The sequence below is a fragment of the Rhinoraja longicauda genome, chromosome 18 (genome assembly GCF_053455715.1).
Source record: "Rhinoraja longicauda isolate Sanriku21f chromosome 18, sRhiLon1.1, whole genome shotgun sequence".
In the NCBI taxonomy this organism is placed as follows: Eukaryota; Metazoa; Chordata; class Chondrichthyes; order Rajiformes; family Arhynchobatidae; genus Rhinoraja; species Rhinoraja longicauda.
Genome location: NC_135970.1, coordinates 16,227,026 through 16,254,539, shown reverse-complemented (window position 1 = coordinate 16,254,539; position 27,514 = coordinate 16,227,026). Strand labels below are relative to the sequence as shown.

Genomic DNA, 27,514 nt, shown 5'->3' with positions numbered 1-27,514 from the left:
GGGACTGAAGTCTGGAAATTCGTTTTCACCCATTTACAAAATTTTGCCCCAATCAGTTTTTATCAAAATATTGAGACATTTTCACTTAAAGAAATTGCTGTGGTGTTTTTATTCTCATTTAAAAATATTAGAAGCTGACTTGCATATTCACAGGTGGCAATTGCTACCCAATACTCACAGTTACTATCTCTTTTTTGGCTGTCCACAGAGGGAAGCAGATCACTTATGTTCAAGACATCTCTCTCTGTGACTGCAAGGAGATGATGGTAATTATGAGGCAAGTGTGAAAAATAGGGGTAATTGAGGGGAGAGGACAAACCTGGCGGAGGGAAACATTGAGTGGATCAGGATGTGGGAAGTATTAAACTATGTAGTGTTAGGTAATAAGGGTCCACTTGCTTTAGACCAGTCCAACATGACCCATGCTGTGACCTGGCCACTTTGCAGTGATTTTTGGGGCCGCAGATAGCATGAGTTCACATATATCGTGAATATGGTTTCATACTGCCAGTTTACAACAAGGATTCACAATAAAATACATGTTATGGAGTTAGAAAAAATAAAAATGATGTCCTAATGGGAAACACTTTAACTCATGTATGGTTCTTCACTTTCTGGGCCATGTAGTCCTGATTTTAAACATGGTACTCAATCTCTCCCCATTAGCCAAAATTTTCATCCTGGGAATCAACCCAGTGAACTTTTGTCAACATATAGATAAATCCCCAACTTCATTCAGTCCTGTTGGTTACATCTCACCAACACTATATAATTTCAATAAGATTGCAAGATGATGGACCCTTGATCTGCTACTGATTTTTCTCCATCACCTGAAATAAAATTAACCTGAATGTAGCCTGAATCTGCCTGAATTCTTCCCAAAAAATTGAGTTGGCCATCAGTGACTAGGCATCAGGTGAAGTATACTGTAAAATGCCTTTGAACTGTTTAAATAACAAAGCATTTTAAAACCATTGAAATAAAAATAATTTAAAAACATGAAAACATTATTACAAATCTTAAAATTTAGTGTTAAACGCCGTAAAGTACCAGAGGTCCCCGGGTTTCATGAGGTCCCATTCTGGAGGACTGTCCATAATCCGATTTCTCCATAAATTATTTTTCCATAATTCAGAAATTACCACATTCTGTAGCTACCCATATTGGATCGCTCTACTTACACTTGCTATAATTCTTTAATTTCATCAAATGTGCATGCTTACACTACCCATTATTAAACTAATAGAATATATATTGTATCCAGTCATTAATTAAAATCGCAAAATATTTTCTTATTATTATTATTTCTACTATTTTTTCTGACTTGAAAAATGCTTAAAAAATGAATGGAAGAATTTGCATAAAGTCAGATTTTCATAAGTTAAGTCATCTAATCAGAGAAACTCTCTGTACTTAAATTCAATTAAAATTGGTGAGATAAAGCAGCACATAGAAAAATAAGTCACTTACCTTTTTACTCAAATTTGGTAATTGAATGGGATCATGCTACATAATGAAATGGACCTTACAGCCAAATGTACTTGCACCTGACCTCCAGTTTGTCCCTGACCTCCACCTCCTCTTAGTGGAAGTCAATGACAAGCTGATGTGCAAAGAGGACGTAACTGAAAGTTCAGAAGAGAATCACTAGCCAAGAAGCCATGAAGCCTTTTATCACTATGCATTTCGAAGAGAATCTGGGGGAAATCTTCGACAAAAGGAAATTGGAGAAATTTTGAAATCACCCAAAAAGCACTTTTTTTTTTAACACAATTGGAAGGTAAAATGATCCCAGGCACATGGGCAAACCTGAATCTACAGAGAGTGTGAGTGACCTATCAGTGCTGATCTTATCGTTCAGCTGCAAATTACCAACGGCTAAAGTATGCTTCTTTGAGGTAAGTGAATATCCCACAAGGGGATTATGCATTTATAGAATTTTAGCTCATGAGCCAAATCAGTCATGTTTCCTGATCTTGAATGCTTGTCAGAGATGGGGGGCTCTCAGAACTCCTGATAGTTTTTCTTCAGAGCAGTGACAGTCTACAACTGCTCTGACCACAGCTCTAGCTCCTCCAGGAACTGGACTCTACAGCAGCAGGTAAGATTACTTTCCTCAACATTAAAAACAAATATTGAAACAAAACAGCAACTATAAATGTTTGTGGAATATGATTAAAAATGGATCTTACAAATAAATCTGACTTTCTTTAATCTAGAAGTGATATGATACTTCTCCCTCTGCAGCTAAATTCAAAAAGATAAACAAAATGTTTATCTTTGGGGTCGGGTGTCCTGTGTTCTTTTCTTTTTTGCTGTATTTTGTGTGACTGCTGAAATTTCGCTCGGTGTTGTGCCGAGTGACAATAAAGTGTTGTTATGTTATGTTATGTTATGTTATGTTATGTATATTATGTACTTCTGATTATTCTTTGAAATATTCAACATTGGATATAATCAAATGTTTTGCGTGTTACTTTTCCTGCATTGCACAATGATCTCTTCAGCATGTAGGGCCATTAAAAAAATTATGAATGTATTCAGAATATAGCAAATTAGATAATGTAACTGCAAAATAATAGTCAATTATTTGAAAAAAATTGAGACAATACCATTTAAAATTGGTTAGTTTTAAGCTTAAAGGTATGTGCCAGATTAAAGATCTCAACTTGTCAGAGGCAAAGAATGTTTTGTGCTTCTTACTGTGCCTGGATATAGAAAAAAAACATATTTAACGTTGAGATTAATACCAGGAATGTCTGATCCTGGGCACAATGAGATGTCAGGCAGTTTTTAATCTAAAAGCGATACCCAGAGGTTTTTAGAGAATCCACTTTTTCACAATCAGTGAAAAAGTTCCAAAATGTCCTGTTTGAATACTTAGTGTAAAAAAAGACTCTGGTCTGTGGGTGACAAAGGGCAATAAATGTCATTTTGGGTATTAAGGATATTTGTGAAGAATATTGTTACATTGAAGGATATGATATATACCTGTTCTACCTGGTGAATCCATCTAATCAACCCATCTTCATGATGCGTTACATCAGAAAGACTAAAAATATTAGCAAGGATGTCTGTCCATTCCCTTTTCACTTTTCTACTATCTGGGAGAAGATTCAGGAGCTTGAAGGAACTTGAAAGCCTGGACATCCCGACTTAAGAACCACTTCTGACCATTTCTTATTACCCACAGATCAGATTTCCTTTTTTGTTTGTTTATTCCTCATTATGCATGTTTTCACTGATTGTGAAAAAGTGGATTCTCTTAATACCTCTGAATATCACTTTTAGATTAAAACTGCCTGAAATTTCATTATGCCCAATACACTATTGAACCAATGACCATTTCACACTCCCATCCTGGTGGTGCCGCCATGTATTTTTATCGCTACCTTATTTGATTATTCCGTCATTGCATGATTCTATTTTTTGCACTACTTCAGATTGCACTACAATCTTTGCATCATTCTGCTGTTATTACATTCATCGTTGCATGTATTGTGTACTTATTTCATTTATTGTTTATTTTGTGAGCTTCATGAGTGGGAACTAGGAATTTAATTGCAGTTTAGGGGATATGACAATAAACAAATCTGGACTAGAGGATTCAGGACTGTCTGCTCTTTGTTGTATATTAATAGAGTTGGAATGTTACTGATATACAGATGTTTTTTGTGATTTTATGATGAGGTATTTCAAATTGATATTACTTCCTTGGATTGGATAGAACCTGAGTGGGCCATTAGCTTCTTAAGCCTGCCCCACCATTAAACCTGACTAATCTTTAACTACAACCATTTTCCCTCCCAATTTCCATATCACTTGATTCCCTAGTTTTGAAGAATCCATCAATCATTCTCTTGAATATGCACAAAGACTAAAAACTTTTCAATGTTTCGTAACCTTCCAAGCAAACAAATCCCTCCTATCTCTCTCACTTGTCTAATCTTATGACCTCTGATCCATGACCTCTTGCACCATACTCACTTTTTTTTCCAATGAAGGGTGGCGTTGTCAAAAGGGATGCCCTGTAATGGATAATGGGGCAAGGCAGTGATTGGGCATTGGGGGTTGTGGTGGTTTATTGTTGAGTATATTTTGAGGAAATATTGTTGTGGTTTTTTGTAAGTTGTGTTGACTGATTGATGACAAGTTGGAGAGGAGATGAGTGAAGACCATATAGGTATTTAACACATAAAAATGTTAGGCATTGGAAGAATGAGTTCAGTAAACATTATGGCTGTTTCATGTACGTCAACTCATGTATCCTGTTCTGCAGTTATTATGCTGCAAGTTATCTTCCTAATGAAGAGTGAACTTTCTTATATTGTAGCATCGGCAAAGAAAATAATGCCTATCACATGGGTCAGAAACAAAAGACTTCATCACCTCTTTGCAGGGGGAGCCGTGTCTAGATCCCTCAAGTTCAATGTACTTTTATAATGATCCATTGTACCTTCTGTGACTGAATTATGTGGACTAACGGCTGGCAAAGCAAGTCAGAAAATCACAAAAATCAAAACATTATTGGTCATGGACCTGCTCCAAAATGTTTGCTGGATATTAAGAAAATTATTCCATTTGGCAATATAAAAGTAAGAGTCCCACATTGACAATATTTCTCTAAAAATGCCGGGACTCAACCCGAAATGTTGACAATTTATTTTCCCCAAAATATGGTACTCAATCCTCCAGCAGTTTTGCTGAAATGGATGAGCTTGCTGCAGTATGCTATAATTAGTATGTTTCAACAGCTTTGCATTAAGTTCTCTTTGGTTCTCATGAGCTTTGGCAGAAGACATCAACCTGCAATTATCAATGTGTGAACTCATTATTTTATTGGTATTAAAAGCAATATGTACTGCTAAAAAATATAAAAGAGTTGAGACTAATGGGATATATTCTCCTCTGTCTTAGGAATGTTATGAACCTCATAATAAAATTCCCTGTGTGGATAACCAATGATTTGTAGCATGCAATAGCATTAGTCCCCTTTTGCCTTTTAATTGTGCCTGTTGAATAAAGGTCCCTGATCATTGATGGCAAAAAAATCAATTATGTGATCTAAATGGCCAAAACTTAGGTGAAGAGTCTGAAAGATATTGTCAGTTTCTTAACCAGTCAGATTATGCATGTTTTAATAAAAGTCATATTCTGTCTAGCCTGATCTGAATAGTTAGTTAATTTCTAATTTCACTTTGACTTAACTATACTAGAAAAGCTCTAAATTGAACTGAATATTTTCTCACTCCATAACTAAATCCCGACAGATATATATTCATCCTCTACGATCAATTCTGATTCCAGGGCAACATACAAATTCATTTGAGTTGACAGCTATCATCTTACTGTTACACATGTAATATCAGACACAAATGGTGATTTTACCCTGAGGAACATATCTATATCTAGTCGACATTGTAGTTCATTGTGACCAGAGAAAGTACTAGAATTAGATCCTGAAAATAGTCAGAGAGATCTTGTGAAGGTTACTAACATCTCAATAGTCTCCTTATTTGTCTGTCCATCTGTTACTTTGGTCAAACATGGAGAGCTCCCATGTTTCAATCAATTCCCATTGCACTTATCATTCTGAGATTAGTAACTGCTAAAATCAGCCTAAGTATACATACTCCTTGAAGATCTCCTTGAAGGTCATATCCTGAAAGGCAATGAGCATTTCAGCCAGAAGCAGGATCCACCATCTGTAGCAATAAAACTCCTTAGTCTCGGGACTAAGCAATTGCTGTTTTTTGGAGGTGGAGAGCTCACCCAGCTTTTTGTAGTTCATTAAGTTTAAGGGACTGTCATATGGGGAAAGATTGGAAAGATTGGAAAGATTGGGCTTGTATTCACTGGAATTTAGAAGGATGAGAGGGGATCTTATAGAATCATATAACATTCTAAAAGGATTGGACAAGCGAGATGCAGGAAAAATGTTCCCAATGTTGGGGGAGTCCAGAACCAGGGGCCACCGTCTACGAATAAAGGGGAGGCCATTTAAAACTGAGATGAGAAAAAACATTTTCACCCAGAGAGTTTTGAATTTGTGGAATTCCCTGCCACAGAAGGCAGTGGAGTGCAATTCACTGGATGAATTTAAAAGAGAGTTAGATTGAGCTCTTGGGGCTAGCGGAATCAAGGGGTATGGGGAGAAGGCAGGCACCGGTTACTGATTGTGGATGATCAGCCATGATCACAATGAATGGCGGTGCTGGCTCAAAGGGCCGAATGGCCTCCTCCTGCACCTATTTTCTGTTTCTATGTTTCTAGAATTACTAGCAGAACAACACATTGGAACTTGAGTCCCTGAAGGACTCTCCTGCAGTGAACCGCACCACTGTTCAAATCGTGTGTAACACTTATATATGTCTGCAACACTAGACTCGGAAATGGAAGTGAGAAACTGACACACAATCACACCCAAAAACAGGCAAACCCAAGGATTGCTTTAAGTTCTTTCGTTGAACAGGACATCCTGACTTCAAATGGGAAATTGGTTATTGCATAGAAGACTAGTATGGGATAACCTGATGATCTTTTGGGGCTACAACCAGGGCGATCGCTCCCCCCACTCATAATACTGCAAAGGTATTAACTTGTGCAACCTGTAATCATCCAGGGGCTAGGAAATTGAAGATGAACTTGCAGGCAAAGACCACAGATATGGGCACGTGGTTGGAGGAATGTCAGTGAAAGTTCACATATCTCTGTCACAACTAAATTTGAAAATCCTAGCCTGAAAAAAATTCTCCTTGTAAAGGTTACAGAGAAAAATAGGCCTCTGTAGACTCTGAGTGTGGGAGTTAAGGCTTGCAGATGTGAAGCCTTCTTGGCTTACTTCCTTGTGGTAAGTCATCTCCAGCTCATGCAATGTACTTGTTGGGATCACAAAAGAACCGTCTGTTTTTGTAAGGTTTTCATTGTATGAAAGATTGTGTGTCATTCAAAGTCTCTCAGTCTTCAGATTCAGCAGTTAGTCTTCAGTGTGATCCCTGCAGTAGATCATAGAATTTTGTGCAATGTGCTTGAGTGGAATATTTGTTTTTTTCTGTGACTGACAAACAGCAGACCCATAACGGATTAACATGACCCAATTTCTTCCAGCAATGCTCAAAATAAGAATTGCACAAGCATTGACATTATATTCATGCATGGAAAATTTTCTGAATAAACATCAATTGGAATGGAAGGTGTTTGATTGAGTTTCCAAAGAGGCATGATTCAGACTACAACACCGCAAAATTGCATTTCACTTTGGAAATTAGTGATTTGTTTTTCAATACAAAGCAAGCTCAACATGAAAATATGTTTAGATGTTTGTATGTTCAGACTTTTTCTATAATAATTTTAGATATATTGTAGAAACATTCTCCAATTATTCAAACACAATTTTCCTCTTTTATCCTGAATGGATTGGTTTCTTATGAGGTTACAAATCTATTAGTCGATCCCCTCCTTGACTACTCATCCAATATCAACAAATGCGCAAAAATAACAATAGAAAATGCTGGAAATACTCCGGGAATCAGGCAGCTTTATGGTCAGAATGTCAGACAAGTTCATTGACAATAAGTTCGCTTTGCATTCTTGGCCACCATCTTGATTGATGCCACAAATCTTCATGCCAAATCAAATGTTATATTTTTTATGTGTAGCAGTTTTAACTGGTCCTTTTTTCTATCAGACCAGACAAGAATCTCTCAAAGTATACTATCTAAACCCTCTCCTATATTTTGAGTGCAGCAATGGAGAGCTCTCTGTTGTTCTCTGTGTGTGTTTCTGTTCTCTTCAATTATTATCTGGTTTTAAGGCAATGAAACAGGCACATAGGAGCTCGATGCTTGATATACATGAACTTCTCCAACATGATATCAACATATATGGCCCATGGATTTTTGCTTTGACAGCAGAAAATAACTTGGATAACAATAATTACCAGAACAGAATCCATCAAAGATTATAGTTCAAATTGAGATAAATAGATTTATGTTTGCATATGGAAGCCATATTTAAAAATTAACTGCAGGACTTTTTAAAGATATATACATGTATACAACATGCATATTCAAAATAACTTTTTTTTCTTGTAACAATCTTTAAGGAATAATTCAGAGTGTTAAGATGTTCTGTAATTCATTTGGGTGAGTATGAAGAATAGCAATCAGTTTTTTAAATTTAGCATCTGTTAAAAATTACAGAATTACGTTTAATCTCTAGATAATCCATTCTCTAAAGAATTTCCTATTGACAAGAGATTCAAAAACCCAATCACTTTATTCTCTAGCAGTGACATCCTCATTTTCAGAAGGATTATAAATGAGCTTGTATTCTCCCCTGAGATTGGCTAAAGGAGGACAGATAATATTGCCCAGTACCTAAACTATAGTCCACTCATTAATATCAAGATGTTTTCTGTTATTAGGAGTGAAAGAATTCCAGCTTTAATTTCAAACATGGCTACAGTAAAATCAATGACGACAACAACAACAACAACCAGAACAATCATTTCTGAGCAGTCTACTGAATCAGGAATCACCAAAGTGAAGAAAGTGACCCAGGTGACAAAAGTCTCATCAGAGGAAGGTAATTGTCAAATTGTTTCCTGATTATATAGATAACATTGCAGTGTGAAATCACAGAGTTCTGCCTCTCTGAGCCCTGAATATGTGTTTATATGTCAGAACCTTACAGCCATAAACCTGTTCCACACTAACCCTTGATAGTGTACCACAAATATGAACCTAATTGAAGTTCCCTATACTGATTCTTGACAACATACCACAATTCTGAGCAACACAAATCGCTCTAATAAGAACAGTGACACTATTTTTGAAATGTAGATAGTTCATGAAGATTAATGTTGTAGATTAAGATCTTTAATCTCATCTATTTATGATTGTTTCATTGCATTAACAATGAGCTTGAGTCTCACAGAACTTCCCTTTGCTATATTTACTGCATATCAGTACAAAATACCTCCTTTCATTAACTGTGACAATATGCCTTAACAGTGAACCAGAGCTCTTCTGTGTCAACTCTGAGTCTCTTTACATTAATGTTTGATCACAATACCATCTTGTCATTAGTTCCCCCTTTATCTCGTGTTTTCAGTGGAACCTTTGAAAGATATTAAGAAATTAGCCTTTTTATTGGTCAGAGTTGAATATTTCCTTCAGGTTTAGGTTTATAATTGTCTTGTGTACCAAGGTACAATGGAAAGTTTCAATTTGTGACAAGTTTGCATGCTATCCAATCAAATCAGATAATACTAGACATAAGTACAATCATGCCAAACTCAAGTCCAACAGTTAGAGAAAAGGAAAATACTTAGTGCAGAATATAATTCTCAATATTGAAGTGTACCAATTCCAGAGACAGCCTCAGTGCAGAGATTTCAGACCAGGCTTCATTCTGGGAGTTGTGCATTTGTTGTAAATATTGGGAAAGTGATAATCATCAAAAAACAGTTTCATTAACAAGTTATAACATTATGTTTACTGTTAAAAATAGTTAAACTATTTAAGCATTGTGCTCTATTTCAGGAAGAGAGCAAGTTCAGAGGAAGTCCTCAGTGACGCTGCAGACACTAAACGTTGTCCAACATTGCTTTGAGATTCCATCAGGAGAGAGTATCCCTGAGTTTGATGAAAAGCCAAATTCCACTGTAGTACCAGAAGGTAAGATTCACAATACTCTCCTGCACAGCAACCCTTTCATTTGTGTGTTTTTGCCCTTTTTAAATAATGATCCAAAAGGAGACAAATGTTGCAGATCTGTTGGGACGTTTATATTTTGAACCTGCATTACAATACCATTCTCTGTATATTTGGGTTTTTCAGGATTCCTAATCCAGAAAACTATTTATCTCACACCTTAAATATTTTTACAAGAGTTTAAGATTTTATTAATGACAATCGCTGTAAGCAGGTACTTAGTTAAGATTTTTCAAAATACTATGACTAGCCACCTTGCTAAATTTCACTACCTCATCTCATGTAAAGAAAAGGACAAAGAGCTTTAGTTTGAGAGTTAATGGGAAGGAGAATTTGTCAAATCTACCACTTCTTTAGGGGGAATCCTGAGAAATATGTGCAATAAATTTCAAAGGGAGCTTAGTCCTTCAATTTCTGAGAGATTTGTTAACATTGTGAAATCCTTCCTTAGTCCTGAGAATTGTCTATCTAAAACAGATAACTGTCTTGACTTAGAAGAATAAGAATACGTTTTTTGAGGAATAATAATTCCCTTTAGTCTCCATGAATGCCATTTAAAAATAGCACACTCTCAATCTACATATGTTTATCAGCCAGCATGTTTAAATGATACTCAGTGGGTTTTTAATCTTGTGCGTGATGCATCATTCATGTCCATTTATTCTGGTATTCTGGTATTCTGAGAGAATCTGTTTTACTTTAGGCAAAGATGCAATTTTTAAAGCCAAGGTGAGTGGGAACCCCAAACCCACAATCACATGGAAGAGAGCAAGTGGAAAACCCATGAGAGAAGGAGCAAGGATTTTCTTTGACAGCATCACTAAAGAGAATGTTCTGAAGGTATCAGAGTCTAAGAAATTTCATAAGAAATCTCTGTGGCATATATTGTCACACATTGAAACTAATCTTAAAAATTGTAAAGGATAAACACAGCACATTCATAAGATCTAAAAGATGAAGACAAGTTGACAACACAATATTTGATGTAGAACAGATATACAGTACCAATATAATCTGCCTGTTGTCAATGATGGTCCAAATGTTGCTATATCAAATTGCTGTTTCCTTCAAATTGCTATTTCCAGTCCAAATATAATCTTGGTCTGATAAATATGGTTTAACCCTAATTTAGAACTTTTACCCCTGGCCTTTCTGTGACCCTTTTCACAGCTGTACAAGGTCTTTACTTCCAATAGGCTCACCCATTGCCTTTCCATCAGCATGACTGTCCAGAATTGCTGCCTTTCTTGTTTGGCTTGATACATACATGGGCGGCACGGTAGCGCAGCGGTAGAGTTGCTGCTTTACAGCGAATGCAGCGCCGGAGACACAGGTTCGATCCTGACTACGGGTGCTGCACTGTAAGGAGTTTGTACGTTCTCCCCGTGACCTGCGTGGGTTTTCTCCGAGATCTTCGGTTTCCTCCCACACTCCAAAGACGTACAGGTATGTAGGTTAATTGGCTGGGTAAATGTAAAAATTGTCCCTAGTGGGTGTAGGATAGTGTTAATGTACGGGGATCACTGGGCGGCACGGACTTGGAGGGCCGAAAAGGCCTGTTTCCGGCTGTAGATATATGATATGATATGATACTCATCAAAATTTATCTTAAATGGATTTTAAAAATTCATATACTTTTAACCTTTTACAATGTTTGTCGATATAGTTTAAAAAAACCCTACAGATTGTGTTCTATTACTTTTACTTCTTGGAAACTTGCCTGTGTATTAGCTGTTCTCTAGTCCTCTTACTGCCTGGTGCATATACTTTTTATTTATTTATTCCAATGTGGATATCTCTGCAAAAGCCACCATTCATTGTCCATTTCTGATTATCCCCAAAAGTTTTTCGAAGTTAGTTAAGAAGCAACTGAACTTCTGGAATCATATATATTTGGAGTTATATAGTCCAGAGAAAGCATGACTATGACTTCTGTAACTTCACCAAACGGTTGGTTATGCCATGTTTGTGGGGTGATGGTCAATTTCACATTTCAAAACTGCCCATATAGTCCTGTATCTACCAACTGTTAAATTGCTAGGTACAATACTGCATTAGCATTGTACAATCTCACTGTCTTCTTAATTGAAACTGTTTCTCCCAGATTTTAGTGAGCTTTGCATTCTGCTTCCTATTAAATGACAATGTTTTTATTGTTTAAGCAGGGCATGATTTGTGAATATTCTGATTTTTGCAGCTTGATAACATCATTCCAGATGATGAGGATGCCTACAAATGCATCGCTTCCAACCCTCATGCTGACTGCACATACGTCATTTCATTGACAGTGACTGAAAGTATGTATGAACGTGGTGGGAGTGTATGATACTGTTTATACACTGGGTGTTGCTGGGCAGGCCTTGTGGCATTTTTTCCTATAAAGCATATTTTTCCCAGTGTGAGCAAAGATGTTAATCAGGTTATATTAGACTGTTTATTAGAATTTGTCATAAACTAGCAACTGTTTAAAGCAAATGTTAGTGGACACTTATCAGCCCTGACTTTAATGTTGTCTAGGGTCTTCCTGCGAGGACACTTTCATTTTCTGTAAACTTGTAAATAAAATAAAATTTTGTGAAATCATCAGCGAACACCGAGTCCTGTACCATCCTGACTTAGACAAATTTAACGTCTTGTCACTAAGTAAAAAAAACCTGCAATTTCCAGATCACCATAAGTGGACTGAATCGCAGTTCTGATGCTCTGCTGTTTAACCAAGAGAAAGTCCCAGATTTCCACACAATTACTGTCAACTGTCAGTTTTGCCATGGGATCCCACAGAGAATCTAGCGGCAGAGCCCAGAAGCAAACCCTAATCTTGTTGGGATTTCCCAACATTAAGTTGGGGAATTGCCTTTCAGATCCTGCACTAACTTTGACAACATTGGATAATACAAAACATTGATTTCAGTGGTATTGCAGGAAAAACATTTAGAAGGCAAAATCTAGCAATTGCTTGAAGGCGTTGTAATATGGTGCCTATCATCACATGACTGAATGTCGTTTATGTATTCCTAAATGCATGCATGTAACAAAGACAAAGCTACCACATTCTTGATGCTAATAATGAGTGGCTATTGCTGTCTTAAGAAATGGCAGTCAGCCAATTATGCCAGTGAATTGCTCAGAATGAACTAATTCAAACTCATTCGGTCCCTAATGCAAATTTCATTTTCATATTCTAGATCTAGATAAGCAATTAAACTTCCGAACAATGTTGAAAAAAAGGTAAGATCTTAAGCAAATTACTCAGAGAGGTTTCAAGAGGGCCCTCGTGAAGTAATAGTGTGATGTATAGAGAATATCCAGTGGGTAGCAAGGTATTTACATAGAATATGTGTTACCTGGAGAATTGGAATTATATACATTGGGAAAAAAATAATGAAACAATATTTAATAGTTCAATGTTGGAAGCATGGTTTCGAGAGTGATGATGCCTGGGTAAACTATGATGAATATGAGTGCAGTGTGTTTTCGGTCTTGTGAGTATGCTGTATGGGGGATACTTAACTTACAGAGGATATATAAAGAATAAAAATGAATAACATTGAAAATATCCAATAACCATCTGTGAACTGTAGGAATACTAATACTTGAGAAACACATGGATCAATGAAATCCCAAGATTGGGATATATGTTTACAGACCTCCCAACCCGTCCGAATTTGGCGGAAAGTTTCCGCTTTCTTATTTTATTTCCGCCATTCCGATTTTGCCTCCCATTTTTCCGCAAAACATGCGTCGCCGCTCGCCGGGCCTCGCCTCGCCGCTCCCCTGGCCTCGCCGCTCTCTTGGCCTCACTGCTCGCTGGGCTGGGCCGGGCCTTGCCGCTCGCTGGACCGATCCTCGCCGCGTAGCGTGAGGCCCGTTGATGTTGAGAGGGGATGGGGTGGGTGAATGGGTGGGGGGTTGGAGTGAGGGGGAGGGGGGCAGGGGAGGCGGGAGTGGGGGTGGGGTGCGAAGGAAGGGAGGGGGAGGGGAGAATGGGGAAGGGGAGTGGGGGGGTGCGGGGAATAGAGGAGGGGAGATCATGGACCGTTGTGATTTGCTGTTGAAGACCACAGGAGCAAGTATGTCTTCAATGAAATTAAATATGTGCAGTTTTAAATGAAACTCTTTTTTCATAACTTAGTCATACATTTTATGACCATTGTTCTTTTATTCAATACCAAGAGAATTGGGGTGTGTAAGGAAAAAGCAAAATAGAAAAAACAAAACAAAACATTTTTTTCTTTGGGTTGTAAAAAGTATTTCTGTTGAATAACCTTTCTATAAATTAGCAGAATATACTCATGATAGGCCCGGCATTGTACATGTGACCCAAAAACTATAGACTGTTGGAAATAATAATTGTTTATCACATCTGAATGTAGCGCAATGTGTATGCGCATTTGGCGTGCATACTTTATTTTGGCTGAAAAGTTGCATTAAGCGTCACATTATGAATTTTGATGTAAAATTCTGAATTTTGGACATCAGAATTATGAATTTATAAAATCAAATGTTGGGAGGTCTGTATTTAAACATAAATAAAGAGAAAATAATGGTCCCTGTCATTATTAGGGAGATAATGCTAGATCTGTTGGTATGGATTATGAAGAAGGTGTTAGGGCAAATTCACATCTATATTGGGTAAATCTTCTGAAAATGCTGAAGAGATAGTAAGTCTTGCACACAGTGGGAAATGATCCTGCAAAGGTTTGGGGTCTGATGCAGAGTGGATAAGAATTACTAATTTTGCATTGAACATGTGATTTTGCAGGACCCTCTCCACCATCCCCACTGTTATTATTTTCCACCCCCAGCCCCCAACCCCATCAGCCTCTCCACTATCACAACTATGTGGAAATCACTCAATGAGTAATTGAAATAATAAATTATTATTTAAACTATGAGTGTTATTTACAGATCCACTCCAGCACTCAAGGAAGAAAGGAAGGTTCCAACTGAAAAGGAAATGTGGGAGATTTTAATGAAAGCAGAGAAGAAGGACTATGAAAAAATCTGCATGGAACATGGATTCACTGATTTTAGGGGATTGCTGAAACGCTTAAAAGAAATGAAGAAAAAAGTAGAGACTGAGGTAGGAGACAAATAAGGGTTGTAAAATTATATGGAAGTGCGTCATAGTGTAGGAAGCAGTGATGTTAGTGGAGGGGTTCAGAGGAAGAACAAAATATTGGCCAGTATGTTTGTTTGGACAAACTAAGAGTTGAAATCCTTGAGGATCATCAAAAATATGTGTGCCTTAAAATAAAATGGTTGTAAAGGAGACAGATGGAGGTTAGAACTAAATGAATGTTTGCCAATCTGACTACAAGCTTTTACTTGTACAATAGCTGAGAGTTCACAAGGAACATTGAAAGAAATGAGTTGCCATGTTTATCCAAAACATCAAGTACTTTTCTATGCTATTCCCATTTGGCAGCACTAGGTCCATAGCCTCTTCTGTTTTGGCAATTCAAATGCAAATGCAGATGTTTTTATATGTTGCAAAGGTACCTCATTCCACAGTAGAATATGCATTCCATATTCCAACCACCAAAAGGGTGAAAAAACATTTCCTCCAATCCCTTCTAAATCTCACCTTAAACCTCTGGTTTCATGCACTGCTGCCGGGGGAAAATGTCTTACTAGCTACTCCAGTTTTTCTCAACCTTTTTACCCTTGCGGAACACTTGAAATAATTTTCATGTCTCAGGGAACCCCTACATAAAAATTCGTCACGTACAGCTCCTGTCCACTGACCACTAAAGGCCGTTTCACACTGGCTCCGTATAGACGTCGCTAAATATATTCCCTACGATTATTATACTTTTAAATGACACAACAGGTTGAAGACTTTATTATAATCACCAAGAATTTTTCAAGCATATGCCGTACGCGTATAATAAAATTACGAATATGTAATTAAACTCAAAAATGACCTAAAAATGCATTTATATATGATTAGCAAGGATATGTACTCCAAAGACGTACAGGTATGTAGGTTAATTGGCTGGGTAAATGTAAAAATTGTCCCTAGTGGGTGTAGGATAGTGTTAATGTACGGGGATCACTGGGCGGCACGGACTTGGAGGGCCGAAAAGGCCTGTTTCCGGCTGTATATATATGATATGATGATATGATATGATATGCATTTCTGCTCTACATTGGTTCCAGTCCCGAGGAAAACAAACCCACATATGACCACTAATTGCAGTAATTTAGAGTATAATGTTATCTTGCTTATTGGAGTACATATTGAAGTACTTGTTGAAGTAAATTCGCACATAAATTGATAATCAGCCCTAAAGGATGGCAATTGGCTTTTCTGCTGTGTTTTATATTTTAACCACGTCTTAATTAATTAATATAGTTATATAATCTTGCACTTAAATCTAATATTTACTCATTACAGTTCCACCACTGATTTTCTGGCACTCTTGCTTCCAGAAAATCAGAAAATGGTTTTTCGATGAGATCGAGATTAGCTGCCTTGCCTGGCCTAGGTGCCACATTTTCGGGGAGACTTCCAGGGCACGGGGGATTTCTCACAGAACCCCTAGCTACCTCTAGCAGAACCACTCCAGCACTCCAGTGTTCCGGGGAACCCTGGTTGAGAAACACTAATCTACTCTATCGATGCCCGTAATAACTTTGAATATCTCTATCAAGTTTGCCCTCGGCCTCCTCTGCACCAGAAAAACAGTCTTAGCCTATTCAAGCTTTGTTCATAAATGAAACCAGGAGATCCAACATCCTGGGAACATTCATAAGTAATATCATAAGTCCCTCATCATCTTGTCCATCAGTGACATGTCTGAAAATTTGAGTAGCTGTCTGCTGTGATCCAGCAACAGCAATTGCAGTATTCTGCAAGCAATGGAATGACTTCCAGCACCAAACTTGATTTCAACACTCACAAACTAGCTCACACACATAATCTTTACTTCAAATAATGAAGAACACATATCAGGGCAACAATGGGTATGTTTAGTTTAGTTTAGCTTAGAGATACAGCGCCGAAACAGGCCCTTTGGCCCACTGAGTCCGCGCCGACCAGCAATCCAGACTTGAGGGCTGACTTTCCACATGATTTTCACAGGCTTAAGCAGAAAAGGGATACATTTCACACATCACAAATCACACATTGTAAACCCCACTCCTATTTTCTGGCACTATCCAATATTTGTTTGTATTTTTTCTTACATTTGGAGCTTGTGTTTAAATCTAAAACAATAGTGATGGGAAAAAGTGTCTACCCTTTAGAAATTTCTTATGAAAATACATGAGTTGCAGACCATTATTGCACGTGCATAGGTGCTAAAGATAATAATTTAGTACTAAGCAATCTCTTTCAGGGAGACCACAGCATTGCTCACAAGGAAAATCAAAATATTTTGAACAACTGTGGTGATAGAGCTTGTCTAAATTAATGCTGAAACAAAGTGGACTAAGTATGGAGAATATTCCTTAAACAACATAGCACATGAGCTTGGGGATTGCCAAATGCCACATTAAATAAGGAGCTTTAATTTGCATCCAATCCATGGTAAATTTGAACTATGGGAATTCAGGGCTCCAGCAATAAGATTGCTCATCTTAATGAACATAGCAGGAACCATCTTCACTTCTGTCTTGTGCTCTCTCATTCTTCTGACAGTCAGTGATCGTTTTAAAGCCATTAGAGGATATGGTTGGAAAAATTGACTCAACAGTTACCTTTGACACAATCATGGAATTGAAGGACCCTAACATTAAGATGCAATGGTTCAAGGTGAGGCAACATTACTGGATATTTGTTGGTATTGTCAGCAACTATTGTAAGCAAACTGATATATCATGCTTTCACGTGATGTTTTTAATGACATTGATCTTTTCTTCCATTGCCTCTGCCTCCATGCCTATTTCTTTGGCACAGTGTCCTCAGTCCCACTGATGACCCTTCCTCCCACTTTCAACACTCCGCTTCCTCTTGGACATCATCCTCTAGACTTTTATTCTCTTTCGATCTTTTCATTTCCAACTGCTGACATGGTATCAACTGCCTTGACTTCTCCACTCCCCTCACCCACTCCATTCCAATACCCAGTGAACACACTGCTCTCTGCTTTCTCCGCACCAATTTGAACCTCGTCATCAAACCTGCAGACAAGAGTTGCACAGATGTGGTCAACAGACTGATCTCTACCTTGCAGAGGCCAAACGGCAGCCTTTGATACCTCCTCATACCTCCCCCTGGACCACAACCCCACCAGCGAATATGAGGCTACAGTTTCCCATACCATCAGAAATCTCAGGAAATATCCCCTCCACAATCTCCAACCTGATAGTTCCGCAGTACAGTACTGCCCATTTCTATCTTCTGCCCAAGATTCACAACAGGATTGCCACGATAGGCCATGGTAGGCCATATCTGCCTCCCCTTGCCCTGCTGAACTTACCTCCTCATACTTTCATTCCATCTTGTTCCACTCCATCCCCCTCTCTGCCTCTTGACCAGCCCCCTTCCACCTACTTCCAAGACACCTTGCATACACTCTACTATGTCAATACCTTTCAATTCCCTGACCCCTCATTGCCTGATCTTTGTGTATATGTCATATCATAAGTGATAGGGGCAGAATTAGGCCATTCAGCTCATCAAGTCTAATCTGCCACTTAATCATGGCTGATCTATCTCTCCCTCCTAACCCCATTCTCCTACCTTCTCCCCATAACCTCTGACACCTGTACTAATCAAGAATCTATCTATCTCTGCCTTAAATATATCCACTGACTTGACCTCCACAGCCTTCTGTGGCAAAGAATTCCACAAATTCCCCACCCTCTAACTAAGAAAATTCCTCATCATCTCCTTCCTAAAAGAATGTATTTTTTAATTCTGAGGCTATGACCTCTAGTCCTAGACGCTCCCATTTGTGGAAACATCCTCTCCACGTCCACTCTATCCAGGCCTTTCACTATTCTGTACGTTTCAATGAGGTCCTCCCTCCACTCCAGAGAGTACAGGCCCAGTGCCTTCAAATGCTCATCATATATTAACCTACTCATTCCTAGAATCATTCTTGTAAACCTCCTCTGGACCCTCTCCATAGTCAGCACATCTTTCTTCAGATATGGTGACCAAAATTGCTCGCAATATTCCAAATGTGGCCTGACCAGCGCCTTATAGAGCCTCAGCATTACATCCCTGTTTTTCTATATAAACCCTCTCAAAATAAATGCCAGCATTGCGTTTGCTCTCTTTACTACCAATTCGACTTGCAGATTATCTTTTTGGGAATCCTGCACCAGCACTCCCAAGTCCCTTTGCACCTCCGATTTCTGGATTCTCTCCCCATTTAGAAAATAATCTATGCCTTTATTCTTACTACCAAAATGCATGACTCCACACTTTGCTGCACTATATTCCATCTGCCACTTCTCTGCCCACTCTCCCAACCTGTCCAAGTCCTTCTGCAGAGTCCCTGATTTCTGGACACTACCTGCCCCTCCACCTATTTTCGTATCATCTGCAAACTTGGTCACAAATACAATACAATATACAATACAATATCTTTTATTGTCACTGTACAAGTACAACGTGCATTGTAGATGTCCTCCAGAGCTGGTAGCTGAGTCCCAATGATTCTCTGCGCTCCGCAGACGACCTGCTGAAGAGCTTTCCTGTCCGCTGCCGTGCAGCTGAGATACCACACATAGATGCCGTATGTCAGTATGCTCTCTGTAGTGCAGCGGTAGAAGGTCATCAGTAGCTGTTGGGGCAGACCGTTCTCAGGAAAAACAGCCGTTGCTGTGCTATTTTGACTAGTGCAGTGGTGTTGGTGGACCATGTGAGGTTCTCTGAAATGTGTGTGCCCAGAAACCTAAAGCTGGACACTCTCACCACTTTCAAAGTCTTCTATCCCCCTCATCCAAATCATTAATATACAATGTGAAGAGCAGTGGCCCCAGCACCAAGCCCTGCGGAACTCCGCTTGTCACTGGCAGCTAACCAGAAAAAGCTCCCTTTATTGCTACTCTTTGCCTTTGCCATCCAGCCAACCTGATATCCATGCTAGTATCTGCCCTTTGATACCATGGGCTCTCATCTTCGTCTTGACTTCCACCCCTCCTCAGGAAGGCTTTAGACCCATTACATCTTTCTAGAACCTAGATCCAACCAGTGTTCCTCTTCTTGCACTCTCTGCCTGGTGTAACTTATTTTCACCCTGACCAATTTTTCTTTCGATTCCTCCCATTTCCTACAAATTAAAGGCATAAGTATAGGCACCCAGATGGGTTCCAGCCGTGCCTGCAGCTTTGTTTTCTACCTGGAACATTTTTTGCTTTTATGTCTATTTTGGCAGCAGTCCCCCAGTCCCCATTTTTTTCCTCACTACATAGACACGTATTGGTGCTGCCTCCTGCACCATGCAGAACTCATCCATTTCATCAATTCTGCCACTGACTTCCATCCTAGTGTCAAATTCACTTGGACCATTTACGACACCTGTACTATGTAGATTACACCTCCTCCCACCCTGTCTCTTGTGAGGCCACCTTGCCTTACGCTCAGTTTCTTTGTCTCCCCCGCATTTGTCTTGAGATGAGGATATCTCAAATGTCCTCTTTTTTTCAGGAAACGAGGCTTTCTGCCCCACACCGTGGTTCACCAAACCCTTGCCCGCATCTCATCTATTTCCCAAACTTATGCTCACAATAGCTGTAGAGTCCCTTTAGTTCTTACTTTTCACCTTACCAGCCTCCGCATCCAGCATATCATTCTTCGGCATATCCACAGGTTACAATGTGATCCCACCACAAGTCACATCTTCTCTCTCCACCCCTTTCTGCTTTCCACAACATCCTCTCTGTCTGTGATTGTCTGGTTTGCTCATCCCTCCCCACTTATCCCTCTCTCTACCAGGCATATTCTCCTACAACCTTAGGAAGTGTAACACCTGTCCCGACACCTCTTCCTTCACATTCATCCAGGAATCTAAACAGCCCTTCAAGGTGAGAAAAAGATTCACCTGCACCTGCACCTATCTATTGCTTTTGGTGCTCTCGATGTGGCCTCATCGACATTGGTGAGACCAAATGCAGACTATTGCAGTACTTTAGCTTGAAACTGTTCCAGTATAGCAGAATCATTCTTGATATGATTTACTTTTTGCTGTTTTAATACAGCCTGTGAAAATGTTACTATCAAAATATTTAATGACTGTAAAAATTATTGAATTCAAAACTTCTGCAGATTGATGATGCTTCATTTTTTCCCATGTGCACAACCATTTATCTTTCAGTTTAAATTGTTCAGCCAACACCACGTTTAACTTCATTTTAGCTGATTTCATGTCTTACAAGGTTCTTGCTGTAATGCAGGCTCAGGAACTTTATAATTATTTCACTATACAAAGGGGAAAGTGAGTGACAAACAGGTCAAATCACAATTATATATAAAGTGCTATGACAAGGCAAATGTGCAACACTTTGAAGGGAGTATAGAAACAAGAACTGTAGAGAAACAGCCAGGGTTCTTCCATTGCTTTGCTGTGACATTGGCAGAAGGATTGCAGAAAACATGGCTAAATAGCATATATAGTGTTTATGCAGTTTGTGGTCTCTATGGCTTTCTTTCCTAAATTCTAGCAGGTGAGTGTAACCCTTTTATACAAACACAACTTTCAACTCCCACAATGTCTGTACATTGGACTGAGGTAAACCGAGAGGAAGATCTGCTCATCAGAAGAAAGGTTTTATCCCAAGAAAGGGAAAGAAGATTGTTAGGGCAGCCATTATAGACCACTGGAAAATACACTGGAGGAATATTAGACCAGGTCATTTGGGGTAAAAGTTTTATTTATTTTGTACTGATCTTCTGTGGCAGAATATGTGGATGTAAACATAGATGTTTAATTAGCATTACTGTTGGTGGAGAGAGTGGAAAAAAGCTCTCACAGTTCCAGTTTCTGATCACTTTCCAGGATCTCCTGGTGATAGGTACACTACACCCAAAAGATAAATGAATTGGGCATGCTCCAAAAATTATACAGCTTACTATTTATTTATGGCTTCGTTAATATCCTATATCAACTCAGTGAATTCTGTGTATGAAATGTGTACTGAATCATTTTATTATTTTGGTCAATACAGCTTTCAACTTGGAATAGTTAACATTGCTGTGTGTGTTCTTCTATTTTCACTGCAGGATGGCGAGCCAATAAAGACGCAATTCTCACTGGGAAAGTTTGAAATAAAACAAGTGGGAACAAAGTTTATGCTTTCTGTAAAAAACATTACTCAGAAAGATTCCGGCCAGTATACCTTTCAAGTCGGGGACAAAAAATTCACCGTGAACCTAAATGTGAAAGGTATGCTTCACAGATACTGAAATCAGTTATTCTGCATGAGGTACTGTAAAATTGTGCCAGGCTTATTAGGTATTTGCTGATTGAAATACCACCACCACATGAATTGCCGTGAATAACTGCTTCAATTGTTAGGAGTTATTGTGAGGGGTATGTCCGCCTACAGATTTTCATACTATTCCACTTAGTTACTGTCTAAGATAATTATCATTTGGATCGCTAGCAGGACAGTGAAATTGCATTACTATTGCACAATACCCCTTACTGAGGCTTGCTTTTGCAATAATTTGGCTTACACTTACCTACCTTAGTAGGCCCAGTGTCTACCTCTTCTGATACTGGCTCAGTTATTACCCTGCTGCTGTATTTCAGATGAAAGATTGTGGGTACACCTTCCGTTTCCTGTTGAGACATTAAACTGATCTCCATTCTGCCCTCAGTGGATCTTTGCCGATTATTTTAAAGAAAAAATGGGGCACTTCAATCCAGTGTTTAAACCAATATTTATCTCCAGGTCACTAAATGGATCTTCTGGTCATTATCATTATGCTGTGTGTGGAACCTAAATGTGTGCAAATTTGATGGGGGTTTTTTCTACATTTTCGCAGGACTAAATTTCAACCTTTTCCATGATATATTTATTTTGTTTCTTTTAGGATCTGGGCTTGTTGGAAAAGCCAGCATTTATTACACACCAGGATTAAACCCATGGAACTCGTTTTGCTTGTCTCTATTCTTACTTTTCTGCCTGTTTTGGGTCATGTGACTTACATGATTATTATTTTTTAATTATCGCACCATATGTAGATCAGATACTGAAAGTTTGGAGGAGAAAAAACAATTACTCAATGCACCCCATATAATGGCAATGGTGTTAATTTATTTTGTCTGATAATGCTCACGATGTTTCATTGTATTAAATGCACTTTATAAATGTGACCATTTGTTAACTTTGGAAGAAATAATAGTTCTTTGTAGTCTTGGTTTCCAAACCATTTATTGCAGAGATTGGAAAAAAATTGAAATTGCAGATTTAAAATAAAAGTAGTTACTGTAATGAAGTCTTCAATCCTGCGGATGTACAGTAATGTGTGTTTAAGTTATTTAATACCCTGATCATCTTCTTCTGCAGCTTTCTACTGGATGTTTTAAAATTATTTTCTTACAGATGAGCCACTTAGGTTTGGGGTAAAACTCAAACCTCTAAAGGTGGTGGAGAGAGAAACAGGAACTTTTGAGTGCAGTCTCAGTAAAAATGTGCCGAATGTCTGCTGGAAGTTCCGAGGTATCGAGGTGAAGCGAGATGACAAACATGATATCATTGTGTCAGCGGATGGCCTGACACACACCTTGAAAATCAAAGATGTTCGACCATGTGATGTTGGTGAATACAGATTTTCTGCGGGAGACCAAATCTCTTCATCTGAACTGCAGATTGACCGTAAGTCTTATTCTTTAGTGATCAAAGAGAACAAATGGAGGACCTGCGTGAGAAAGGTCCTTGCTGCAGGTATTTCCCTGAACCCTCTCTGAGGTTGTCATGGGGGTACTGTGATGCAGGTTTTGGTGTCCAAATCTACTGAAAATGATCAAATCAGACTGTTATTTGTAACAGGTTAAGTTTGGATTTATATAATTCTCTGATAGTGAATTACCCAGATTTTGATGAGCGATACTTAGTGCACACACACACATTGCTTAGTTATCCAGTTGTCCAACAGTTTGGATGAGTAAACGACCTGTCCCACTTAGGCGATCTTTTTGGCGACTGCCGGTGACTGTCAAAGTCGAAGCAGATCGCCAAACTTTTCTTTTACCCGACGACAATGACCACAACAAGCCAAGTCAGGTCGAGATTACAGCGTCTTCTGAAACATCGCGAAAATTCCCACGTTGTCAATGCTTCTCCGGCGTCCTGGTTTTCGCTGAAATCATTGACAAGTCTGTAAGTACTTGAGAATTTTGAACTATAACACCTTGTATGGGTTACTTAAAAACCAAGCTTCACTGAAACAAGGAATAACCTGGATTTACTTCCAGTTTACCAATAGCTGTATTTTTTATTTTTTATTTTAAGTGGTCCAGTGGATTTTTGTGAAAAGTGTGTGGGCATTCTTTGAAAATGTAAGGGGGATGTATATCTGGTTTCTGGGTTGCATATCTGGGTTTGGAGCTCACTTTAAATGTAATGGCTGAGGCCAAAAACATTGCGAAAATTCCCACGCTTACCTGACCATCAAACTGTCGCCTCCAATCTACCTGTCAAATGTCCTGACGGTATATAAATTGGTTAAACACAAGCATTTTATGGTATTTTGAAATTACTTTACTTATTTTAATATTATGTGCTTCTCAATGTATCAAAGAGACCCTATCAAACCTGGGGACACCATGCAACAGCGACCGCAATAAGCTACGATGCCTGGCGACAAGCCAGCTGTCGCCGAGAGATTTCAAACCGTTTGATTTCTCGGCGACGTGCCGAGATCCACTATGATCTTTGGAAGACTCCTCACGATCATGCCCGCGACACTCCGGTGAACGTTCGGCGACAGTCTAGTTGCCGGCAGTCGCCTTAAAATAGCCTAAGTGGGACAGGCCCTTAAAGCTAATGTCCTGAGTGAATGTGCTCTGGACACAGTCAGTCAAGCCTACAAACCAAACTTATTGGGAAATTGTGATTTAAAAAAAATGTTCTTTTAACTGTGAAATCTTCATTATTGTGAATGGGCTCGCAGGAGCAGTTTCCCCAGCACGTTTATGTATGTACAAGTTCATGCAGTTCACAGTAGAGCTGTTTGCGTTATGACCAATGTTCACAACAAATAAGAGTGAAATGCTTCTGCTTTAACGTAGTTACACAAAGCTGGCCTGTGAACACATTCCTGATTACTTGCGACTAGTTTTCAGTTCTGCCTAGCATAAAGTTTATTGATTTCTTGATGATGTTGCAGGAAGCACTTCATTGTAATACCATGCACCTCGAGAACTGATCCTGTGATGATTGACAAGATAGCTTCAGCTCTTCAAGAAGACCTAATCAGTTATTCATATCACTGTCAGAATTTGTTTTGAAGCTTTTTGTTATGCAGCGACACTTCATGATCTGCTGTGCAAGGAGCAAGCCCAAAATTCCTGGTTGCTAATCTTGCCAATGAGGTTGCAGTTGCTTTGAAGACAATGTATGGTTTGATCTTGTAGAACATTGACATAATGCATTTCATGAGCAGTTCCAAAGTTTTCCTTTCCTGTGTGCAGGGGAATAATACATTCAACAAAATACAGACTTAAAATTAATTTTATAATGAATTGCTGCGTGTACAGAACCTGCAGTTGAGTAGGTAAGAACAATGCAATGATTTTATGAAGACTGGAGGATATCAGGAACTTTGAGGGAACCCAGCTGTAATGTACTAACAAGTCTAAGCGTGAATCCATATTTTCAGGAGTGAGGTGAGACGGAGGTAAATTTTTGAAGTTTGCAGCACATAGAAATGAATTTTGGTGATGTGCAGGGATACCGATTGCCTTGCAATATGCATCTTTGTGCACACTAGTTTTCACTATCATCATTAGATTCATACGAATACACAAATTTCTGCATGTGATTTAACACAGTGCAAGAGAGCAAATGGTGCAGTATTGAACTCTAGCAGGCATGTGGTTGCATATTCATCTCATGAAGTCAGGTTCCTGAAGATGTATTTTATCAGTGTAAGTTCATGTAAGTATAACACCAGATAAACAGTATGGCTTGCTGAGATTGAGCATTTAGATTGATGGAATCAGTGTCATGTGTTCAATAGTGATGTCCTGAAAATGTTCTTCAGCTTTTCCAGTGTTTATTAAAGTGTTCATGGATATATAACGGAGTCTACCTTTAAAACCTTAAGAAACAACTGTGGCGAGTCCAGAAGCGGGTGAGTGTTGAAGACGAAGTTTATTTGCATGGGCAAAAACCCCGTAACAAACGCAATACTCACAACTATCGACAACCAACGAATACGTCCTTACCGGATGGAGTACTACACTAGACTGACTTGTCTCTCCCGCGCTGGCCCACCTCGTGGCATCGTTAGCCAATCCGAGGGTTCGATCTCTCAGCCAATCCCTATGTCCCTACATGACCCCCCCAGAACCCTCGGTACAGTACCTAACGGGCAGCCGGACCGCCCGACCGGAACGGGTATGGGGAGGGGAGGCCGGTACCCCCGGCGACGAGGGAGGCGGGGGGTGCTCTGTAGGTGGGGGCGATGGGAGCGACGCTGGAGGGGGAGGCAGGGAGAGCCCCTCAGGTGGAGGCGGCGTAGCTGGAGCGGGCAGAGGAAACACTACCGGGGGCGGCGGAGGCCCGGGCTGCTGGAGAGGAGACGCAGCTGCGAAACCAGGTGGCCCGGCCAGAGGGCGGCCCCGGCGAGGAGGTTGACCCACCACAACGGGACGGTCCTGGTCCAAGTGGGCCGGTTTGAGCCGGGAGACCGAGACCAGCTCCTGTCGGGTGCCCACATGCAGAGTGAAGGTGACCTCCCCTCTTTTGAGCACCTGGAACGGGCCCTGGTAGACCGGCTGCAGAGGGGGCCGGTGGGAATCCCGCCGGAGGAAGATGAACTCGCAGTCGTGCAGGGACGTGCACCGCAGCACTCCCGTGACGGGAGGCCGGGACCGGGGCTAGGGAACCTACCCGAGCCCGGAGAGAAGCCAAAAATGACGGAACGGAAGACGACAGATCGGAGGATGGCGGGAAAAGGTCACCGGGCACCCGCAGGGGCGAGCCATAGACGAGTTCCGCCGAGGAAGTACCCAGATCAGACTTAGGGGCCGCGGGAATACCGAGGAGGACCCAAGGCAGCTGGTCAGCCCAGTCAGGGCCGGTCAGTCGGGCACTGAGGGACGCCTTCAGCTGACGGTGGAAGCGTTCTACCATCCCGTTAGCCTGGGGATGGTAGGCGGTAGTCTGCTGCAAGCGTGACCCATACAGCTGCGCAAGCGCGACCCACAGGGACGAGGTGAACTGGGCGCCCCGGTCGGTAGTGATGATGGCCGGGACGCCGAAACGGGCAACCCAATGTAACGCCAGGGCCCGTGCACAGGAGGCCGCCGAGGTGTCCGACAACAGAAGAGCCTCTGGCCAACGGGTAAAACGGTCTACCATGGTCAGGAGATGAGTGTAGCCCCTAGAGTGAGGCAATGGACCAACCAAATCCACGTGGATGTGGAAGAAACGGTCGGGCGGAATCACGAAAGTCTGGCATGGAGGCTAGACGTGGCGGTGGACTTTGGAGGCCTGGCACGGGACACAGGCGCGGGCCCAGGCGGCCACCTGCTTCCGCAGGCCGTGCCAGACAAATCGGGCGGCCACCATAGCCAAGGTTGCCCTGATGGACGGGTGCGCCAGGTCGTGAATGGCCGCAAAAACCTTACGCCGTAGGGCGGTCGGCACAACCGGTCGAGGGCGTGAAA

The 27,514-nt window shown here is 40.2% G+C and overlaps 1 protein-coding gene across 1 annotated transcript in view; it reads left to right on the top strand.

The window, feature by feature from the left end:
* Window positions 1–8,456: 8,456 nt before the first annotated feature.
* The window catches only part of LOC144602076 (immunoglobulin superfamily member 22-like), a 47,082-nt gene continuing 28,024 nt past the window's right edge, over window positions 8,457–27,514 (top strand). The window contains exons 1-9 of the mRNA XM_078414769.1: window positions 8,457–8,586; window positions 9,546–9,680; window positions 10,420–10,556; window positions 11,914–12,013; window positions 12,902–12,944; window positions 14,625–14,799; window positions 17,362–17,475; window positions 21,895–22,057; window positions 23,223–23,495. Of these exons, the coding sequence (XP_078270895.1) occupies window positions 8,457–8,586; window positions 9,546–9,680; window positions 10,420–10,556; window positions 11,914–12,013; window positions 12,902–12,944; window positions 14,625–14,799; window positions 17,362–17,475; window positions 21,895–22,057; window positions 23,223–23,495 (1,270 nt within the window). The remainder of the gene's footprint in view (window positions 8,587–9,545; window positions 9,681–10,419; window positions 10,557–11,913; window positions 12,014–12,901; window positions 12,945–14,624; window positions 14,800–17,361; window positions 17,476–21,894; window positions 22,058–23,222; window positions 23,496–27,514) is intronic.